Source organism: Hemitrygon akajei, chromosome 16 (genome assembly GCF_048418815.1).
Source record: "Hemitrygon akajei chromosome 16, sHemAka1.3, whole genome shotgun sequence".
Lineage (NCBI taxonomy): Eukaryota > Metazoa > Chordata > Chondrichthyes > Myliobatiformes > Dasyatidae > Hemitrygon > Hemitrygon akajei.
In genome coordinates this window covers 86429365-86453004 of record NC_133139.1, presented here as the reverse complement: position 1 = coordinate 86453004, position 23640 = coordinate 86429365, and the positions used below count along the sequence as shown (strand labels likewise).

The 23640-nt window shown below is 44.2% G+C and overlaps 2 protein-coding genes across 2 annotated transcripts in view; one reads left to right on the top strand and one right to left on the bottom strand.

Annotated features, from left to right (window-relative positions):
• The window catches only part of man2b1 (mannosidase, alpha, class 2B, member 1), a 66530-nt gene extending 65242 nt beyond the window's left edge, over positions 1 to 1288 (top strand). Inside the window, exon 24 of the mRNA XM_073069350.1 lies at positions 38 to 1288. Within this exon, the coding sequence (XP_072925451.1) occupies positions 38 to 147 (110 nt within the window). The 3' untranslated portion in view covers positions 148 to 1288. The remainder of the gene's footprint in view (positions 1 to 37) is intronic.
• Positions 1289 to 1969: 681 nt separating this feature from the next.
• Positions 1970 to 23640, bottom strand: part of trmt1 (tRNA methyltransferase 1) — a 61884-nt gene continuing 40213 nt past the window's right edge. Inside the window, exons 10-17 of the mRNA XM_073069351.1 lie at positions 23487 to 23556; positions 21214 to 21348; positions 19389 to 19474; positions 11269 to 11377; positions 11075 to 11151; positions 7966 to 8085; positions 5691 to 5805; positions 1970 to 2249 (exon numbers count right to left, since the gene is read on the bottom strand). Coding sequence (XP_072925452.1) covers positions 2109 to 2249; positions 5691 to 5805; positions 7966 to 8085; positions 11075 to 11151; positions 11269 to 11377; positions 19389 to 19474; positions 21214 to 21348; positions 23487 to 23556 — 853 coding nt within the window. The 3' untranslated portion in view covers positions 1970 to 2108. The remainder of the gene's footprint in view (positions 2250 to 5690; positions 5806 to 7965; positions 8086 to 11074; positions 11152 to 11268; positions 11378 to 19388; positions 19475 to 21213; positions 21349 to 23486; positions 23557 to 23640) is intronic.

The window sequence follows — 23640 nt, the reverse complement described above, 5'->3', positions numbered from 1 at the left end:
CTGTCTGTACTATTTCTGACATTATGCTCTTTTTCAGAGATGGAAGACTCCAACTCATTCTCCAGACACCGCAGTTTCTCGGCACATAATGTGACTCTTCATCCAATGGAAATCCGTACTTTTCACATTCGCATTCGACGGGGCTAACCACACAGGCTTTGGCCACCCAGCACCGAGAAAACTACAAGAATGAGCCAGAACAGTCAACAGACACAGAACATTCCTAATCCAATCCACATAGGGCCTTTTGATCTTGGCTGGGTAAAGGCTTGCCCTTTTCAACTAGCTCCTACACTCGATTACAGTGGGAAAAATGAGGAAAAATAACAATCACAGCAGATATTTTAGATCCATTTCCATTGACCCATGTTCCTCCCTCCTCTTGGGGCAGGTTAAGTCAGGCTAAGCAAACGTTCTAAGTGTGCAATATATTTTCCTTTCCACAAGGTGCCTTGATTAAGTTCATCCGTTCAAACCCTTTACTATATCAAGTGGTTCCTTCCTCCCCCAATCCTTAAAACAACAACACACACAAAATGCTGGTGGAACACAGCAGGCCAGGCAGCATCTATAGGGAGAAGCGCTGTCGACGTTTCAGGCCGAGACCCTTCGTCAGGACACATTTGTGGCTGATTGCCAGATAAACCATTAATCTTCTCTTCTGGGCTGAGTTGTTTTGTGATCTTGGCAATGCATGGTGCCAAGAACAGAACAACACACCCGAGCTATACATTTTCTGAGTTGTTTATCCTCCTTTATCAGCCCCACCCAAACAAAATGAAGGAAATAGAATAATTCAGATTAAAGCATCTGGGATAATGTGCAATAGCTTTTTAAATTCTTACTTTGATGATCACTTTTATACAGAAACTCCCATTTGTATCCCCAGTGAAGAAAGATTTAGTCAAAGTATTGTTTCACATGGATATTAATGCAAGGAGAGGATGCCAAAGCATAGAAACACCAGTATCAGTAGGTGAAACTGTGCCTCTACTTAAATAATGTTTAAAGTGTGGTTCTTGTGCCCTACGAAGGATATCTAGGGAAAGTGAAGAGGAAGCTCTGTCTAGCAGATGATTGACATTTACAGGACTAAGTGTGCTGGGAGAAAAACGAGATGGAATGGAAGGGGGGGTGGTGGGGGCAACCAATAAATTTGGGAGCATTTGACGAAAGTTAATTTGTACCTTGTTTTTAAACAAAACTAATGAAATAAATCTCAGGTCAACACAAAACAGTGCAAGTACTTCTTTTCCCCTTACACACACGCACACGTGTTCTAGCCTCCACCTAAGCAAGTTCATTTATAGAGGGGAAAGGTTTACTGTGGCTGGGTGGAGTTGATGTTGACTTCAATGATGAGTTTGATCAACAGCTTTCTTGGCAAGATTGGTCTTGTGTCTAGGCAGTAGCATGCCCCAAGGACAATAGGAACACAATTAGGCCATTTGGCCCATCAAGTCTGCTCCACTATTTATTCACGGCAGATCCATTTTCATCTCAACTCTATTCTCCTGCACTCTCCCGTAACCTTTCACGCCCTTGAGTAATCAAGAGCCTATCAACCGGTGCCTTAAATACACCCAATGACCTGGCCTCCACTGCTACCTCTGTCATTTAACTCCACTAATTCACTGCTCTCTGGTGGAAGAAATTCCTCTACATCTCCATTCTAACTGGACATCCCTCTATTTTGAGGTTGTGTCATGGGCCACTGGTCCTCCACATCTGGGGGTTCAGCTCAGGGCTAATGACCCTGTGGAACAGCAATGAAGAATCCATCTACATTTGGGCGGTCAAGGCCAGGTAGATGCAGGATGCTCATTGTTGCCCTAAACAACAGTAGGCATAACAAGTTGTACGTTATATCTGAGGCATGATTTTGATCGGTTTGTTGTGGGACACTTATTTCCTACACCTCAGACAATGCTTGTTAGTATAGGCAGATTTGTTACACCCCAACTATGAATTTATTTTAAAAAATGCAGTTTAATTAAAAATAAAATTGAAGCATTACATGTAGAATCTTGAACTTTACATTCCATTTACAGACTCTGCACCACTTACAGTACAGAGTCAGTCGTCGTGATAAATGACAACGGTACATCTTAGGATGAGATCGGAGAGCTTTCACTCAGTGTGTTCTCCACTGTCTCAATCTTCGGAGAACTTTGACTGGGAATATTCTCCACTGCCTCGCTCTCCTGCTGATGTGAGTAACGACATTCCTGTCCGTATGTGCAGATACCCTGTGGGTAGGAAGGCAAGATCAGCCAAATATTTATACCCATAATAAAGGCCAATGTCATGCTGGTATAGTATAAATGATTTCACATTAAAATGTTACCGTAATGACGTGTTAAATCCACCTGTTGAGATGGAAAATTAACCACACCCTGATTACTGGAGCAATGCTTAAACAATCTGAGCCTAACTGACTGGCCAGTTACACATAAACAGCACAAGGTGGTTCCACTGGAGTCTGGTATGGAGGAGTACCATTTCACTGGGTGGTAAGTAGCTCCACACTTCTTTGGGATACTATAGAAATGTATCCAAGTAGAGAAAGTCCTGACTCCCAAATAACGCCGGCATGTGAAGCAGTCTCCACTTTACATCGTCCCTGTGGGCAACAATAGCAAGGCTACTACTGTGGCTCTCAAGAATGTGACAGGTGCTTCCATCTTGAACTGTCACTCCAATTCACTGGATGGAGATTTCTAGGACCTAGACTCGGTAATGGCAATCTTACCCACTCAGTGGCCACTTTATTAGGTACCTCCTGTACACCCGCTTATTAATGCAAATATCTAATCAGCCAATCACGTGGAAACAACTCAATGCATAAAAGCATGCAGACGTGCTCAAGAGGTTCAGTTGTTGGTTAGATCATCTACTAAGGGAGCATCTTCACTTCTCCCTATAAACAACTAATAATCTTGAAGCACTCTGTTAAACACTTTCTTCATTCCTGATCAAAGGAATCCTCTCCAGTCACTTCATGTAACAGAAGTCCTTCATCCTGGTGCCATTCCTATTATACATTCAGTAGTTATTTTTACTAGGTACCTCTTGTACCTAATAAAGTAGCCACTAAGTGTATGTCCTGGTCTTCGATTGCTGTAGCCCAGCCACTACTGGACTTGTCGTCATTCTGTCTTCTTGAACCGGTCCAGTCATTCTCCTATGACTCTCTCATTAACGTTTTTGCCTGCAGAACTACTGCTCATTGGATGCATTGTTTCTGTGTGGCACATGAAAATCCCAGGGGATGAGCAACTTTTAACATGCTCAAACCACCCTCTCTGGCACCAGCAATCATTCCACTGTCACTTGGATCACATTTCTTCCCCATCCTGATGTTTAGTTGGAACAACAATTGAACCTCTTGACCACGTCTGCATGCACTGAGTTGCTGCCACATGATTGGCTGATTAGATAATTACATTAACGAGCAGGTGTACAGGAGTACCTAATAAAGTGATTACTGAGTTTATTTCAAAATCAGTGTTACACAGACTAATGGAATTGACCCTGGGTTTCTAAAAGTCAAGATAATGAATAGTCAATGCAGGCACACAAAATGCTTTGGAGTGTAGAGATTAGTCACCTGTGTACTGACTTGACACAACATAAATGCCTACTGTGAGTCCCTTACAGTAGAGCCTTGAACGAGGCTGGTTCACAGAACCTTCACAACATAGAAACATAGAAAACCATCATATTAATGCAAAAGGCACAATACAGGCCCTTCTACACAGCTACAAAGTTGTGCCGAACATGACCCTACCTTAGAACTACCTAGGCTTTACCCATTGCCCTCTTTTTCTGAGCATGAAGCCATCCAGGAGAATCTTAAAAGACCCTATCATTTTCACCTCCACCACCGCCGCTGGCAGCCCATTCCACGCACTCACCAATGAGTGAAATAACTCATCCCTGACATCTCCTCTGTACCTACTTCCAAACACCTTAAAACTGAGCCCTCTCATGCTAGCCATTTCAGCCCAGGGGAAAGCCTCTGACTATACACTACATCTGTGGCTCTACCTTCATCAATGTGCTTAGTCACATCCTCAAAAAATTCAATCAGGCTCGTAAAGCACGACCTGCCTTTCACAAACCCATGCTGACTATTCCTAATCATATTATGCCTCTCCAAATGTTCATAAATCCTGCCTCTCAGGATCTTCTCCATCAACTTACCAACCACTGAAGTAAGACTCACTGGCTTATAATTTCCTGGGCTACCCCACACCCTTTTTGAATAAGGGAACAACATCTGCAACCCTCCAATCCTCCGGAACCTCTCCCAACCTCATTGATGATGCAAAGATCATGGCCAGAGGCTCAGCAATCTCCTCCCTCGCCTCCCACAGTAGCCTGTGGTACATCTCATCCGGTCCCAGCAACTTATCCAACTTGATGCTTTCCAAAAGCTCCAGCACATCCTCTTTCTTAATATCTACATGCTCAAGCTCTTCAGTCTGCTGCAAGTCATCCCCAAAATCGCCAAGATCCTTTTCTGTAGTGAATACTGAAGCAAAGTATTCACTAAGTACCTCTGCTATTTCCTCTGGTTCCATACACACTTTACCACTGTCACACTTGATTGGTCGTATTCTATTCTCCCATGTCTTATCCTCTTGTTCTTCACATACTTGCAGAACGCCTTGGGATTTTCCTTAATCCTGTCCACCAAGGCCTTCTCATGGCCCCTTCTGGCTCTCCTAATTTCATTCTTAAGCTCCTTCCTGCTAGACTTATAATCTAGATTCCTATCATTACTTAGTTTTTTGAACCTTTCGTAAGCTCTTCTTTTCTTCTTGACTAGATTTACAGCAGTCTTTGTACACCACAGTTCCTGTACCCTACCATCCTATCTCATTGGAACGTACCTACTCAGAAACTCACGCAAATATCGCCCGAACATTTGCCACATTTCTTTTGTATGTTTCCCTGAGAACATCTGTTTCCAATTTATGCTTCCAAGTTCTTGCCTAATAGCCTCATATTTCCCCGTACTCCAATTAAACATTTCCCTAACTTGTTTGTTCCTATCTCTCTCTCAAATGCAATGGTAAAGGAGATAGAATTGTGATGACTATCTCCAAAATGCTCTCCCACTGAGAGACCTGACACCTGACCAGGTTCATTTTCCAATACCAAATCAAGTACAGCCTCTCTTCTTATAGGCTTATCTACATAGTGTCAAGAAACCTTCCTGAAAACACTTAACAGACTCTACCCCATCTAAACCCCTCACTCTAGAATCTCCCAATCAATATTTGGGAAATTAAAATCTCCCACCACAACAACCCTAATATTCGTACTCCTTTCCAGAATCTGTCTCCCTATCTGCTCCTCTATGTCCCTGTTACTATTGGGTGGTCTGTAAAAAAAACACCCAGTAGAGTTATAGAGTAACTTTATTTGTCATGTGTATTGAAAGAAAGTGAAATGCATCATTTTGTGTCAAATCTGATCAGCACAGATTGTGCTGTGTCACTGCACTTCTGGTGCCAACGTAAGATGCCCACAACTCAGTTGCCCTAACCACGTCTTTGGAATGTGGGAGGAAACTGGAACACCTGGTGGCAACCCACGCGGTCACAGACAGCGGCAGGAATCGAACCCTGTAAAGCAACCGTGCTAACTGTTACGTTACTCTGCCACTTTAGCGCTCCTACCTCTCTGAACTTCTTGCAGGGGACTTGCTTCCCATGCTCCAGATCCTCATTCCGCTGTTTCCGTTTATTCTGTAGCCGTTTCCTTTTCTCTTCTAGACAGGGATGGACTCCTCCCCTAGAAGACACAAGGTACCAACCCGTGAGCACACCATCCTGTTTTGCAGTCTAAAAGCAAGCTGCTGTTACACCCACGGTCAAATTTTAGCATGGTCAATTTTAGCCTTACACATTGGCTCACTGTGATGCAGAAGCTCCAGAACTTGCTCACTAGAGCGGAGTTGGTGGAGAGAGGAGAGTGCTGAAGACAGAAAGGAATGGGAGTTGAGGATGCAGTTGTACTTGTGGATCCATAATCAGCAGGATACTCGTATTTAGCTGGTGGGTTTGAGGAGCCACCTCATCAAAATTCTTTATTTTTGTTTAGTAGAGTAACACACTAAACCCTGGAGGAACTCAGTGGGTCAGGCATCTGTGGAGAGAAATAAACTGCCAATGTTTCAGGTCAAGGCCCTTCTTCTGGCCTGTTGATTGTCCATTTCCCTCCATAGATGTTGCCCGAACACTAAATTGCTACAGCGTTTTGTGTGTTACTGTGTACAGCACCTGTGGTCTCTGATGTGTTAGAGTCCACGGCACTGGAGGGGTAGTGCAGGCAATGACATTAATCAGTCTACTAAACCTGTTTTTGCTCACTCTGATGCAAGGGGGTAAAGAAAAAACAATGCAGCCCTGGGAGTTGATCAGCCTCTGAATCCTTCTCTTTGAAAACAGCAAAGACCAAGAGATGGAAACAACACTTCCCCTGTTAGTATATTAATGAATACTGCAGTTCTTTCAGCACAAGGGCAGGGGAGAGAGGGCATGAGAAGGTAGGGCTGTCTGACGTGATAGACTTGCTTCATTGAGTTGACAGCAAAAAATTCACAAAGTCAATCATAAAACACAGAAAGGCCATTCAGCCCATCATGTGCAATCCAACCTTTTTGTCCATTTTCACTAATCCACATTAGGACTGTATCTTCTATGCCTCGCTTATTTAAGTACCTGTCTAAATGCCTCTTAAATTGTAGCTAATTTCATCACCTCTTGCAGAGCATTCTAGGCATTCCATGTAAAAAAAAACACCCCGCAGATTCTCTTTAAAACTTCTCCCCTTAAATCTATGCCCTCTTGTTTTTGATACTCCTTCCACAAGGAAAAAGAAAGACCATCTATCCTATGGGTGCACTTACATCGTAGATATCTCTAACACGTCACCGCTCAGCCTGCTTTGCTCCTTGGAAAACATGCCTGGCCTATTTAACCTCTCCCCATAACAAAAATCCTCCATTCCAGGAATCTCTTCTGCATCCTCTAAAGAACCTACAGAGTGGTGACCAAAAATGCAAACAGTACTCTAGGTTCAGTCTGAACAGTGCTTTGTGAAGTGGAACACTTTTGTATCATGTGCCCTGACCTATGAAGTCCTGCTTGTTAATCACCCTACGCTGCCACTTTCAAGGAACAATAGTTTTGAGCCCCCCAAAACTTCCTGTTCATCAATATTCCCAGGCACCCATCATTTACTGTATGTCCTGCCTCCATATAACTTTCCAAGAAAAATCACCCTGCCCTTGTCCAGATTAAATTCAATCACCGGATACGCCACCCAACTTTACGTCATTTGACAAACTTAAGTTACAATCTCCAAAACACCACATGCAAACTTACATTTTCCTACATTCACCATAAGACTTAGGAGCAGTTGGTGTTAGGGTTCGGGTTATTTGGGTCATTTGGCCCATCAAGTCTGCTCCACCATTCCATCATGGCTGATTTATTATCCCTCCCAATCCCATTCTCCTGCCTACTCCACACAACCTCTAATACCCTTAATAATCTATCACCCTCTGATTTCAATATACCCAATGATTTGGCCTTCACAACTGTCTGTGGCAATAAAATCTTCAGAACCACCACCCTCAGGCTAAAGCAATTCATGCTCATCTCCATTCTAACGAGACATCCTCCTGTTCGGAGTCTGTGCTCTCTGGTCCTAGACTCCCACTACTAGGAACATCCTCTCCACATCCACACTATCCCGGCCTTTCAATAGTCGTTCATTTACCACAGTCATATTCAACTGAGTGTGATATGCCAGCAGGGGTGACACTGGTGGTTGCTGGGTTGAGACAGAGCAGATAAAATTTCCCTTCTAATCTTGTAGCTGACCGAGCCCTCCCCTCCACTGCCTCCTTTCCCCACCACCTGTGTTATGAGGCTACATCAATCTTACCCAGCCTTGGCCCTGGCCTTGGGCCCCCAGTTGGCTTCTGGATTTTCCTGGAAACGTTTCAGCCCTCGCTTCCTAGATTTTGGATTGGCATCTTCCCGGATGTCGAAGCAAGCCTGCAGACTGACACAAAGACACACGGTGGATGGAAAAACCAGTTTGGATAGGAGCAGCTTAATCTGCTACAAACTCAATAGGAGTCTTCTGAAGGATTTAGGCTCCAGAGGTTCAAGCACAACTGAAAAATGCAGCAGTCTGAAAGAAATTCCATTTGCTTGGTTGGAACACAAGAACAGTTTGGTACAGTACAGGCCCTTTGGTCCTCAATGCTGTACCGACTCCAGACCATGGAGGCTGGAGGCTTTGCTATTGCTTACACGGTGGGTGGAGGGGGGTGAATGCTTTTGCTGGAGCACATGGGGGGGGGGGGGAGGGTTGATACTTTTGCTGTTGCTTGTGCGTGGGGGGGGGGGGGAAGGTGGAACTTTGGAGTTTAACATTTTTTCTGTCATTTGGGTTTTTTTTCTTGTTTTGTGGATGTTTATGAAGAGTAAGAATTGCAGGTTGTAATCTGTGTACATTCTGATATTAAACTGAACCTTTGACCTTTTAACTGCCTCAAGATCAATGTAACCATCCCATCCTATAGAACCCTCCATGTATCTAAGAGTTTCACCGAACACCCCTCATGTACCTGTCTATACTACCACCCCGGCAGGGCATCCCACTCACTCACCACTCTTACATAAAAATAAAAATAATTTTCCCCTGACATCCCTCCTATACTTTCCTCCAATTATCGTAAAGTGACACCCCTCCCCCGCACACTAGCTTGAAAGAGCAGCTGAACAAGACAATTCCTGGTTATTCTGAAACTGCATTTTCATTCTCCAAGACCATAAGATATAGGAACAGAATTAAGCTGTTTGGCCCATTGAGCCTGCTCTGTTATTTCATTGTGGCTGATCCATTTTTCTTCTGTCTTTAGGTTTACTGTCCTCAGTTACAACCGTTAATCCCAATTTGGAGGCGAGACCAAGTCATGGGGAAGCAGAATCTCAAAACCAGAGGTACATAGCTTCCGAAAAGTGAGTAAAATAAATTAAATCAGAGTCATTTCCTATTGGCTCCTTCAGTGTGAACGTTCCTTCGTTCCTAAACATTGACGGCACTTGCCAAGTTTGTGATCCAGAAGCCAAAGTGTTTTGCACTAATGTAGCAAACCCATACACCAATCAGAACAGAGAGAGGGAGAGGGAACAAACCCATACACCAATCAGAACAGAGAGAGGGAGAGGGAACAAACCCATACACCAATCAGAACAGGGAGAGGGAGAGGGAACAAACCCATACACCAATCAGAACAGGGAGAGGGAGAGGGAACAAACCCATACACCAATCAGAACAGGGAGAGGGAGAGGGAACAAACCCATACACCAATCAGAACAGGGAGAGGGAGAGGGAACAAACCCATACACCAATCAGAACAGGGAGAGGGAGAGGGAACAAACCCATACACCAATCAGAACAGGGAGAGGGAGAGGGAACAAACCCATACACCAATCAGAACAGGGAGAGGGAGAGGGAACAAACCCATACACCAATCAGAACAGGGAGAGGGAGAGGGAACAAACCCATACACCAATCAGAACAGGGAGAGGGAGAGGGAAAAACCCATACACCAATCAGAACAGGGAGAGGGAGAGGGAAAAACCCATACACCAATCAGAACAGGGAGAGGGAACAAATCCATACACCAATCAGAACAGGGAGAGGGAGAGGGAAAAACCCATACACCAATCAGAACAGGGAGAGGGAGAGGGAACAAACCCATACACCAATCAGAACAGGGAGAGGGAGAGGGAAAAACCCATACACCAATCAGAACAGGGAGAGGGAGAGGGAAAAATCCATACACCAATCAGAACAGGGAGAGGGAAAAACCCATACACCAATCAGAACAGGGAGAGGGAGAGGGAAAAACCCATACACCAATCAGAACAGGGAGAGGGAGAGGGAAAAACCCATACACCAATCAGAACAGGGAGAGGGAACAAATCCATACACCAATCAGAACAGGGAGAGGGAGAGGGAAAAACCCATACACCAATCAGAACAGGGAGAGGGAGAGGGAAAAACCCATACACCAATCAGAACAGGGAGAGGGAACAAATCCATACACCAATCAGAACAGGGAGAGGGAGAGGGAAAAACCCATACACCAATCAGAACAGGGAGAGGGAACAAATCCATACACCAATCAGAACAGGGAGAGGGAGAGGGAAAAACCCATACACCAATCAGAACAGGGAGAGGGAGAGGGAAAAACCCATACACCAATCAGAACAGGGAGAGGGAACAAATCCATACACCAATCAGAACAGGGAGAGGGAGAGGGAAAAACCCATACACCAATCAGAACAGGGAGAGGGAGAGGGAAAAAACCCATACACCAATCAGAACAGGGAGAGGGAACAAATCCATACACCAATCAGAACAGGGAGAGGGAACAAATCCATACACCAATCAGAACAGGGAGAGGGAACAAATCCATACACCAATCAGAACAGGGAGAGGGAACAAATCCATACACCAATCAGAACAGGGAGAGGGAACAAATCCATACACCAATCAGAACAGGGAGAGGGAACAAATCCATACACCAATCAGAACAGGGAGAGGGAACAAATCCATACACCAATCAGAACAGAGAGAGGGAACAAACCCATACACCAGTCAGAACAGAGAGAGGGAGAGGGAACAAACCCATACACCAATCAGAACAGGGAAAGGGAACAAAGACTGAGGACATAGATTTAGAGGGGTAAGATTTTATTGGAACCAGAGCATGGTATGTATTAGAACGAGCTGCCAGAGAAAGTAGTTGAAACAGCATTTAAAAGGCTTTTGGTTAAACACGTGGATTGTAAAACTGTAGAGGAACATGGGCCACATGTGGGCTAATGGGTCAAAATTAGACGGACACCTTGATCAGCCTGGCCAAGTTGGACGAAAGAACCTGTTTCAATGCTGTGTTATTCTATGACTATGAACTGCAGCACATCCAATACCACAGGACCGGTGATATAAAAATAAATTGAATCCAACTCACACAGGCTCTTTGCTGAGGATCCGGAAGGCAGGACTGGTCTCAGATAGTTTCTCACGCTTCACTGGGTGGATCTTTGCCTGCATCAGAGTAAGAGTCAGCATTATCCTACTAACCACACGTGCCTCGAAATTCGGTGATGAGCATCACTCTAATGCATTCTGTGCCAAAGCCCACATGACATATTTGCCTCTTACCCAGCTCCTCATGATATCCCAGATCACTGAATGCGGTGCATCAGTTTTAACTGCATTTTTACAAGCGTGTGAGAGCGATACCCGATAACCAGCGTGAAGCAAGGCTGACCTATGGAGTTAGGGGTGCGGTGAAAGAGAGGAAAAGAGATTAAAATTACTTCAGATCAACGTGGTGCCTCCTGTACCTAATAAAGTGGCCACTGATCACTGCCTGTGATCTTCCGCTGCTGTACACCATCCACTTCAAGTTCCAACATTACAAGAGGCACTTGTCAGCTTGGAGACAGGAAAAATTGAAAATACTGTAAATCCTGGAAATCTGAAATAGATAGATAGATAGATAGATACTTTATTCATCCCCATGGGGAAATTCAACTTTTTTTCCAATGTCCCATACACTTGTTGTAGCAAAACTAATTACATACAATACTTAACTCAGTAAAAAATATGATATGCATCTAAATCACTATCTCAAAAAGCATTAATAATAGCTTTTAAAAAGTTCTTAAGTCCTGGCGGTAGAATTGTAAAGCCTAATGGCATTGGGGAGTATTGACCTCTTCATCCTGTCTGAGGAGCATTGCATCGATAGTAACCTGTCGCTGAAACTGCTTCTCTGTCTCTGGATGGTGCTATGTAGAGGATGTTCAGAGTTATCCATAATTGACCGTAGCCTACTCAGCGCCCTTCGCTCAGCTACCGATGTTAAACTCTCCAGTACTTTGCCCACGACAGAGCCCGCCTTCCTTACCAGCTTATTAAGACGTGAGGCGTCCCTCTTCTTAATGCTTCCTCCCCAACACGCCACCACAAAGAAGAGGGCGCTCTCCACAACTGACCTATAGAACATCTTCAGCATCTCACTACAGACATTGAATGACGCCAACCTTCTTAGGAAGTACAGTCGACTCTGTGCCTTCCTGCACAAGGCATCTGTGTTGGCAGTCCAGTCTAGCTTCTCGTCTAACTGTACTCCCAGATACTTGTAGGTCTTAACCTGCTCCACACATTCTCCATTAATGATCACTGGCTCCATATGAGGCCTAGATCTCCTAAAGTCCACCACCATCTCCTTGGTCTTGGTGATATTGAGACGCAGGTAGTTTGAGTTGCACCATATCACAAAGTCCTGTATCAGTTTCCTATACTCCTCCTGTCCATTCCTGACACACCCCACTATGGCTGTGTCATCAGCGAACTTCTGCACATGGCAGGACTCCGAGTTATATTGGAAGTCTGATGTGATAACAGAAAATGATGGATATGCTCAGCAGGTGTGGAACAAAGAACAAAGTTAATGTTTCAGTTTGACACCCCTTCATAAGAACTGGAGAAGTGAGAAGACAGCAGAGAGGAAAGGGTTGAAGAGATCAAATGGACTATCAGTGATGGAGTGGAAATTAAGTTTGTTCTGTTAGATCCTACTGCTTATGCGATACAAAGATTCTTTGGAAGTCAAGAATGAGGCAAAAAAACTTTTGCTTACGATAGTTTAATTACAGTTCAGGTGATACATCTGCTATTTGTGTTATCCAGGAGATGGCGAATGCTCGTTGTACAAAGGTGCAACTTGGGGGAGTTCATTGTTGTATGGCGTACAGCGCATCTGATGCCAGCCACTCCACTTAAGGACCAGCCCAGCCAGTGTGCCAATCATTACTGCAGAACAGCCAACTATGCTAACAGAACTGGCTTTAGAAGATCTGCCACATTATGCTCTTGACTCTATGAATCTGTGGTGGAAACCACAAAAATGCAGTGAAAATTTGAGTCATTTGCTGTTGGCAAAGAATTAGTCAACCTCTTATGTGTACATTGGTAAAATTATTATTTAACATTAGCAAAGTACTGGAGAGTTTAACATCGGTAGCTGAGCGAAGGGCGCTGAGTAGGCTACGGTCAATTATGGATAACTCTGAACATCCTCTACATAGCACCATCCAGAGACAGAGAAGCAGTTTCAGCGACAGGTTACTATCGATGCAATGCTCCTCAGACAGGATGAAGAGGTCAATACTCCCCAATGCCATTAGGCTTTACAATTCTACCGCCAGGACTTAAGAACTTTTTAAAAGCTATTATTAATGCTTTTTGAGATAGTGATTTAGATGCATATCATATTTTTTACTGAGTTAAGTATTGTATGTAATTAGTTTTGCTACAACAAGTGTATGGGACATTGGAAAAAAAGTTGAATTTCCCCATGGGGATGAATAAAGTATCTATCTATCTATCTATCTACTAACTTGCATTTTGGAAAGGGCAGGAGGGCCACTGTGGAAATTGATTGAGTAACACATACTTTTTAAAAGACTGAGTGTACCAGAATGAAAAGTCTTTTGCTCTGTATCTACCCTTGACAGTGTTGGCTATCAGTGTTGTGAACGATCGTGTGGCATTCACCTCTGAGTTTTGATGTCCCAGACTTTGAAGATCAGAATGTAAAATTGTGATTTAGCGGAAATTAAGTTTGTTCTGTTAGATCCTACTGCTTATGTGATACAAAGGTTCTTCGGAAGTCAAGAATGAGGAAAAAAATTTGTTGCCTACGATAGTTTAATTACAGTTCAGGTGATGCATCTGCTGTTTGTGCTGTCCAGGAGATGGCGAATGCAGTTACCTCAACTCCAGCAACTTGGGCTCAATTCTGACCTCCGGTGCTAACTGTGTGGAGTTTACAGGTTCTCCCCGTGACCGCAGAGGTTTCCCTTGGGGGTGTCTGCTTTCCTCTTGAAAGTGCACAAGTTGGGAGGTTAATCAGCAGTTTCCCCTAGCTTGCAGATGAGTAGTAGAATTGTGGAGGACGGTGCTGCTAGAAATGTGAAGCAAATGAAACAAGATTATGCTAATAATCTCAATGGCATGCATAGACTTGTTGGGTTGAAGGGCCTGCATCTGTGTTAGGTGACCACCAAATGTGATCAAATAGTGACTGGATATATACAGATTTTAGTGTGCTGGAATTATATACTCTGGCTCTTTATTAGGTACACCTGCTTGTTAATGCACGTATCTAATCAGCAAATTCATAGCAGCAACTCAGTGCACAAAAGCACGTAGAGGTTCAGTTGTTGTTCAGACCATACATCAGAATGGGAAGAAATGCAATCTAAGTGACTTTGACCATTGACTGATTGCTGGTGCCAGATGGGATGGTTTGAGTATCTCAGAAACTGCTGATCTCCTGGGATTTTCATGCACAACAGTCTCAGTTTACAGAGAAGAATGCAAAAAAAAACCACACAAAAAAAATCCAGTGCACATCAGATCTGTGGGTGAAGACAATTTGTTAATAAGAGAGTTCAGAGGAGAACGGCCAAACTGGTTCAAGCTGACATGAAGGCAACAGCAAGTCAAATAACCACACGTTACAACACTGGTGTGCAGAACAGCATCTCTAAGTACATAACCCATTGAAGCTTGAAGTGGAAGGGCTGCAACAGCAGAAGACCAGACTAAGTTCCACTCCTGGACCTAATAAGTGGCCACTGAGTGTACTTTATCTCTAAACTGGAAATGTAATACAGAAAATATAATCAACACTTTCACAACCAAGATAATAAGATGACTTGTTAAGTGGGAGCACATCCTCAGTTTTCATACAAACCCCTGTATTAGGCACAAGGTGTTAGCATGCAATGCTTCTGTGCTCCTTCCTTCACAGCTCTTGCAGTGGCTGCAGCCAGCTTCAGCAGGTCTTTTAGCAACTAGTCCCATCTTTGAACAAGCTAGTTTACAGCATTTGACTGTGGACAGCACCTTGCTCTAAGTTTTGGGCACTCCAGAGAGGGTCTTTCTCTGCTCTGACAGTTTCCTAGCAGTGACTGGTACTTGCTTCTGTATGCACCCCTGGGATAAAAGGGCTCATCACTGACAGCAATTCCTAGAGGAAAACATCAGCCCTCATACTCTTGGAAGTGGGCTCCAGAGAACTCACTGCTCAATGAATGTGGCTTTCAATCCACACAAACAATGGAAAGAATTGTTAAGAAACAGATGCCAAAATATTGTTGGTGGAATTGTCAGATGGTGAGGAGAGGGCATAAACGAGTGAGATTTATTGGCTGGTCGAGTGGTGCCACAGCAACAACTTTGCACTCCCCATCAGTAGGACCATAGAATTGACTGTGGACTTCAGAAAGGGTGACACGAGGGAACACACATCAGTTCTCGTAGAGATATCAGAAGTGGAAAGAGTGAGTAATTTCAAGTTCCTGGGTGTCAATATTTCCAAGGATCTAATCTGGACCCAACATATTGATGCAGCTACAAAGAAGACACGACAGAGGTTATATTTCATTAGGAGTTTGAGGAAATTTGATATGTCACCAAAAACACTTGGAAATTTCCACAGGTGTACCATGGAGATGCATTCTGACGGGCTGCATTATCGTCTGGAATTGGGGTGGGGGGAAGAAAAGAGGGGCTACCACACAGGATCGGAATATGTTGCAGAAAGTTGTAAATTCAGTCAGGTCCATCATGGACACTAGGCTCTGTAATAACCAAGATATCTTCAAGGAGTGAAGCCTCAAAAAGATAGCACCCATCATTAAGGACCCCCCATCACCCAGGACATGCCCTCTTCTCATTGCTACCATCAGGAAGGAGGTACAGGAGCCTGAAGGCACACATTCAACAATTCAGGAACAGTTTCTTCCCCTCTGCCATCCAATTTCTGAATGGGCATTGAACCCATGAACACCGCCTCTATATTTTTAATTTCTGTTTTTGCACTACTTATTTAATACTGTATACACTTGCTGTAATCCAATGTTTCCCTACCATGTATTGCACTGTACTGCCACTGCAAAGTTAACAAATTTCAGGACATTTGCCTGTGATATTAAACCCGATTCTGATATGGGAGAATACTTAGCAGCTCAGCCTACATCATTAAGAGAAGAGAAACAGCATTAACATTTTAGGATAATGACCTTCTGGCATCTGCAACTTCAAAGTCCTGTAAAATACAGGATGTTTTATACAATAATTTTCATAGTTTTTGTTGAATAAGGGATTCTGTTCATTGGTTCATTGGTTTAAATCGTTCCATTTCATCTCAAATAGTTGAGGCAGGTACAATAGTATCATTTCAGAACCATGTACATACAGGGTGGGGTTTAGTGGGATATGGACAAATGGGTATATACAGGGATGGGTTTAGTGGGATATGGATAAATGGGTACATACAGGGGTGGGGTTTAGTGGGATATGGACAAATGGGTACATACAGGGTGGGGTTTAGTGGATATGGACAAATGGGTACATACAGGGATGGGGTTTAGTGGGATATGGACAAATGGGTACATACAGGGGGGGTTTAGTGGATATGGACAAATGGGTACATACAGGGATGGGGTTTAGTGGGATATGGACAAATGGGTACATACAGGGGGGGTTTAGTGGGAGATGGGACAAATGGGTACATACAGGGTGGGGTTTAGTGGGATATGGATAAATGGGTACATACAGGGTGGGGTTTAGTGGATATGGGACAAATGGGTACATACAGGGTTGGGTTTAGTGGGATATGGACAAATCGGTACATACAGGGTGGGGTTTAGTGGGATATGGACAAATGGGTACATACAGGGACAGGGTTTAGTGGATATGGGACAAACGGGTACATACAGGGTTGGGTTTAGTGGGATATGGACAAATCGGTACATACAGGGTGGGGTTTAGTGGGATATGGACAAATCGGTACATACAGGGTGGGGTTTAGTGGGATATGGACAAACGGGTACATACAGGGACAGGGTTTAGTGGATATGGGACAAACGGGTACATACAGGGTTGGGTTTAGTGGGATATGGACAAATTGGTACATACAGGGTGGGGTTTAGTGGGATATGGACAAATGGGTACATACAGGGACGGGGTTTAGTGGATATGGGACAAACGGGTACATACAGGGTTGGGTTTAGTGGGATATGGACAAATCGGTACATACAGGGTGGGGTTTAGTGGGATATGGACAAATGGGTACATACAGGGACAGGGTTTAGTGGATATGGGACAAACGGGTACATACAGGGTGGGGTTTAGTGGGATATGGACAAATGGGTACATACAGGGTGGGGTTTAGTGGGATATGGACAAATGGGTACATACAGGGTGGGGTTTAGTGGGATATGGATAAATGGGTACATACAGGGTGGGGTTTAGTGGATATGGGACAAATGGGTACATACAGGGTGGGGTTTAGTGGATATAGGACAAATGGGTACATACAGGGTGGGGTTTAGTGGGATATGGACAAATGGGTACATACAGGGACAGGGTTTAGTGGATATGGGACAAACGGGTACATACAGGGTTGGGTTTAGTGGGATATGGACAAACGGGTACATACAGGGTGGGGTTTAGTGGGATATGGACAAATTGGTACATACAGGGTGGGGTTTAGTGGGATATGGACAAATGGGTACATACAGGGACGGGGTTTAGTGGATATGGACAAATGGGTACATACAGGGGGGGTTTAGTGGGAGATGGGACAAATGGGTACATACAGGGACGGGGTTTAGTGGATATGGACAAATGGGTACATACAGGGGGGGTTTAGTGGGAGATGGGACAAATGGGTACATACAGGGATGGGGTTTAGTGGGATATGGACAAATGGGTACATACAGGGTGGGGTTTAGTGGATATGGACAAATGGGTACATACGGGGGGGTTTAGTGGATATGGACAAATGGGTACATACGGGGGGGTTTAGTGGGAGATGGGACAAATGGGTACATACAGGGATGGGGTTTAGTGGGATATGGACAAATGGGTACATACAGGGTGGGGTTTAGTGGATATTGACAAATGGGTACATACAGGGTGGGGTTTAGTGGATATGGACAAATGGGTACATACGGGGGGGTTTAGTGGGAGATGGGACAAATGGGTACATACAGGGATGGGGTTTAGTGGGATATGGACAAATGGGTACATACAGGGTGGGGTTTAGTGGGATATGGACAAATGGGTACATACGGGGGGGTTTAGTGGGAGATGGGACAAATGGGTACATACAGGGTGGGGTTTAGTGAATATGGACAAATGGGTACATACAGGGTGGGGTTTAGTGGATATGGACAAATGGGTACATACAGGGTGGGGTTTAGTGGGATATGGACAAATGGGTACATACAGGGTGGGGTTTAGTGGATATGGACAAATGGGTACATACAGGGTGGGGTTTAGTGGATATGGACAAATGGGTACATACAGGGTGGGGTTTAGTGGACATGGACAAATGGGTACATACAGGGTGGGGTTTAGTGGGATATGGACAAATGGGTACATACAGGTTCAGGGTTTAGTGGATATGGGACAAACGGGTACATACAGGGTGGGGTTTAGTGGACATGGACAAATGGGTACATACAGGGTGGGGTTTAGTGGGATATGGACAAATGGGTACATACAGGGTGGGGTTTAGTGGATATGGACAAATGGGTACATACAGGGTGGGGTTTAGTGGATATGGACAAATGGGTACAACAGGGTGGGGTTTAGTGGATATGGACAAATGGGTACATACAGGGTGGGGTTTAGTGGATATGGGACAAATCGGTACATACAGGGTGGGGTTTAGTGGGACATGGACAAATGGGTACATACAGGGTGGGGTTTAGTGAATATGGGACAAATCGGTACATACAGGGTGGGGTTTAGTGGGACATGGACAAATGGGTACATACAGGGTGGGGTTTAGTGGGATATGGACAAATGGGTACATACAGGGTGGGGTTTAGTGAATATGGGACAAATCGGTACATACAGGGTGGGGTTTAGTGGGACATGGACAAATGGGTACATACAGGGTGGGGTTTAGTGGGATATGGACAAATCGGTACATACAGGGTGGGGTTTAGTGAATATGGGACAAATCGGTACATACAGGGTGGAGTTTAGTGGGACATGGACAAATGGGTACACACAGGGACAGGGTTTAGTGGGAGATGGGATGAACACAGTTAATTGAATAGCTGGATGAGCACCACAGTTGGTATGGACTCGCTGGGCCAAAGAGTCTGAATCTGGTTTGAAGTGCTCTATAACTATTGATCCCATTACACTTTGTAAAGCATTCTCAGAGGGAATGGAGCAAGGCTTACCTCATCTGCAGAAGAGATGGGGTATTACAGTGGATAACACTGCTCAGATGGTCCATTGTGTGGTATAGAGGGCAATCTTGTAACTCCTGGCAAAAGAGAAAATAATTTCAAGTAAACACCACAATGATTTGCCATGAAAACTCCTTGCATCTCCATAGGAACAGGAACAGCTTATTCCCCTCCACTGTCAGATGATTTTATTTTTATTTAGCAATACAGTAGAGTAGGCTCTTGTGGCCCTTCGACGCACACCACCCCAACAACCCTCAACAAACCCAGTTAACCCACATCTAATCACGGGACAATTTACAAAGAGCAAGTAACCTACCCGGTACAACGCAGGACTGTGGAAGGAAACCAGAGCACCCGGAGAAAGCCCACGGGGATGACATATAATCTCCTTACAGATTGACGACAGAATTGGAACTCCAAACGGTGGATCTCCCATGCTGTAATATCGGCATGCTGTCTGAACACTCGATGACCCCATGAACATTACCTCACTATTTTGCTCTCTTTGGACCATTTATTTATTTTTACCTTATTTACTGAGAGAAGCACAGACCAGACCCTCGCAGCCTTTCGAACTGCACTGCTCAGAAATCTGAGCGTAATCACAGGACAATTTACAACGACCAATTAACCAACAAACCATGTCTTTGGACTGTGGGGGGAAGTGGAACACCTGGGGGAAACCCATGTGGTCACGGGGAGAACACAGAAACTCTTTACTGGCAGTGGTGGGAATTGAACCCAGGTCACTGGTGCTATAAAGCATGGTGCTAACTGCTACACTACATGCCACCCTAGAAGTCACAAAATGCTGGAGGAAATCAGCAGGTCAGACAGCATCTAGGAAATGAATAAACAGTTGATGTTTCAGGCCGAGAACCTTCTTCAGGACTGGAAAGGTTTGGGGAAGAATAGAATAGAAAGGTGGTGGTGGGGGGGTGGGGGGGGTAGGGAATGTCGGCTAGCTGGAAGATGATAGGAAAGCTGAGTAGGTGGGAAAGGTAAAGGGCTGGAGAAGAAAGAACCTGATAGGAGAGGAGTGGGCCATGGGTGGGGGGAGGGGGAGGAAGAGACCCAGGGTGAAGTAATAGGCAGGTGAGAGGAGGTAAAAAGCTACAGTGAGGATTAGAGGAAGAGGGGAGTGTTGCCATGGATCAATTGGACCAAAGGGCTTGTTCCCATGCTTTATGACTATCTACATAGCGAAGCATTTCTTAGCTGTTAAATGGCTGTTGCGTTTGCTTATAAGTCAAAAGAGAGAGATCCTCGGGTAGGAAAGCAACACCTCATATTTTATCTGTGTAGCCTCCGCCCTAATAGCATGAACATTGATGTCTTTAACTTCCAGTGATTTCTCCCCATCCCTCCTTCTCACTTTTTCCTTTCCCAATTCTAATTACCTTCTCACCCCTTCTCTTCCCCTCAGCTACCCACCTGGTTCCTTTCCTCCTCCTCTTTCTCCCATCTCCACTGTCCACTCCTGTCAAGATTCCTTCTTTCCAGACCTCAACTTTTTCCACCTATCCAGCCCCAGCTTCTACTTCATCCCCCCACTGCTCCTCTCAACCCACCCATCTTCCCCCTCAACTGGTCTCACCTACCACAAGCCAACTTGTACTCCTTGCCCTCTCCCACCTTCTTCTCCCTTCCCCTCCAATCCTGATGAAGGGCCTCGGCCCAAAACATCAACTGTTTATTCTCCTCCATAGATGCTGGTTGACCTGCTGAGTAGCTCCAGCACTTTGTGTGTATGACTCTGGACTTCCGGCATCTGCAGAATCTCTTGTACTTGAACAAAAACAAGAAGCCTCACCTCGGTGATCATGCTCAGCATGCCCAATATCCTGTCTGAAGTCTTGAACCGCTGTGGGCTTTGTTCCACTGACTCGAGGACCTTCTTGATGAAATCCTGGTCGTGAATCTGCTCAGCCCAGACTGGACCACCAAGCTGGAACCAGAAAGGAGACACTAAAGCACAAGAGGAAGTCTTTTCCTGGTTGTTGGCATGCATTCTGGAGTTAGGATATATAACAAATGTTAAGTTCAACAGCAGCCATCCTTCAGAATGAATGTGAATTGCAGATTGAATTTAAAATGAACACTGATTTCCTGGAGCTGTAAACCAGAGTTGATTGCAAACCAGACGATGCTGATTAACACTCATTTTGGTGTCTGGAATGTGGGTGCAAAGAAGGAGATGTATGAAAACTATATGTAATTCAAAGGAAGCACTGTAGATACTTTGTAACTGTAGAATTGTCCTGCTATTATCTTTGATCTTTAGCATGTAAAAATGTCATATAATATTGGGTCGGGAGGCCTCTTCATCCAAAAGGGTCTCAATATGTTGCCTACTGCTCGTCTTTGTTGAATAAAACACTTCTGTATTCACTAGATTGGATGTCTTTCTGGTGACTGGTTCACATTACAACATTCCCGGAGAACGCACATCTTTAGGCAGGTTGCTCTCTTTACATTTTCAGTTCAACAACCACCTACGCACTTTGTACTATCCCGACTCAGATCCCTCTTTACTCAGGCCACTAACTTCATGGATAATACCAGATGTATTAAAGACAAAACACAAACTGCTGTAGGATCAGCTAATATCTGTGGTGGCAGAGAGATAATCGAGGCTTCGGGTCAAGACCCTGCTTTGGGATCTATCTCTGACTCCACAGATGCTGTCTGACCCACTAACTTTTTCCAGCAGCCCTCTACTGCTCCAGATTCCAGAATCTGCCATCTTTTCTCTCAATATTAAGGACAGAATAGGGATTTCCATATAAAATCCTGTCCACAAAATTATCTATACACTCACTAACGAGTTCATGCTAGCATAGTGAGGAATCATCTAATTGGAACAGCCGAAACCACATAAGCAGTGATTCACATAAGAGTTTAAAGTCGAGAATCTCTAGACTTCTTAGGCACAAGACCACCAAAGACCAGCTAACTAGGTGCAGTGGTCCTTCCATCATCCTAAAGCTGGTGTAACTAACCAGTTGGGTTGTAACCCCATCTCACTCCATCAGATTCCAACAATCCAAACTACCCCTATTACTCAGGATTCACTGGACACACTGGATTAGAATGACTGCACAGACTACAGGGACACAAGTTCTTGTAAAATTTGACAGGAATTGGATTCATCTTTTCAGGAGTTTCGGAAAGTATAAACACCAGTTGCAGAAAACAAGATCAGTGTTTATGCATCACAAAACATTAAAATTGCTTTAACCAGTTTACAAATCATTAATTGAAAAATGAGTCAAAGTTCTTCCAGGGACTGCAATGTATCCACACCAACACTATTCTTGCTACTATCACTGGGCAGGAGGTACAGGAGCATTAAGTCCCACACCACCACAGTTACTACTCTGCAACCAGCAGGCTCGTGAATCAGTGTGGATAACTTCATTCACCTCAATACGGAACTGACTCCGCAACCCATAGGCTCACTTTCAAGGGCTCTATAACTCAGTATTCCTTATTTATTATTCTTTATTGTTTGCATAGTAAGTATTTGTTATTTATAGTTCTTCATAAATTCTATTGTATTTCCTAATTTTCCTGTGAATGCCTACAAGAAAATAAATCTTGAGATAGTGTATGGTGACACATACGTTCTTTGATAATAAATTTTTTTGCTGGTTTTTGTGCAGGAGGTGAGGGTTAATGTGCCTTTTCTGTTTTTGGTTTTTTTTGTGGGGAGGTGGGATTTTGGGGTTGATGATTGTACTGCCTTTCTTTTCGTTCTTGGTTTCATGTCTACTGGCAGAATTGAAGAATTTCAGAGTTGTATAACTTGATGGCAAATGAATCTGTGAATTTACTTTGAACATCAGAACTGTCCAGACTCTTCAATTTCCCCTGTTCTTTCCTGAAGTTAGAGCAGAACATTGAAACAAATCCCTCAAAGAGTTCCCTGCTCCCTCTCTATATATCTCCTGTCCTATTTCCTCAGCTAATTCCATTCACATCTTAATGGCCGATGATATCTGCTTTGGCACAGACCTGAACTCAACCCTATCACACTTACGGACCTTGCACAATACATTCCAACAAAGGAAGGAATTCCCTTACCTGGTGCCTCTGGCTGCAGTGCTCACACTCTCCTCCTACTGGTGGGCCAGAACTTGCTGAGTACTTGTAACTGAAAAACAGGAGATCCTCAGTTATTCCAAATCCACTTCTGTACAGCATTTTACAACAAATCCATCCTAAAGTATGTTGAAGC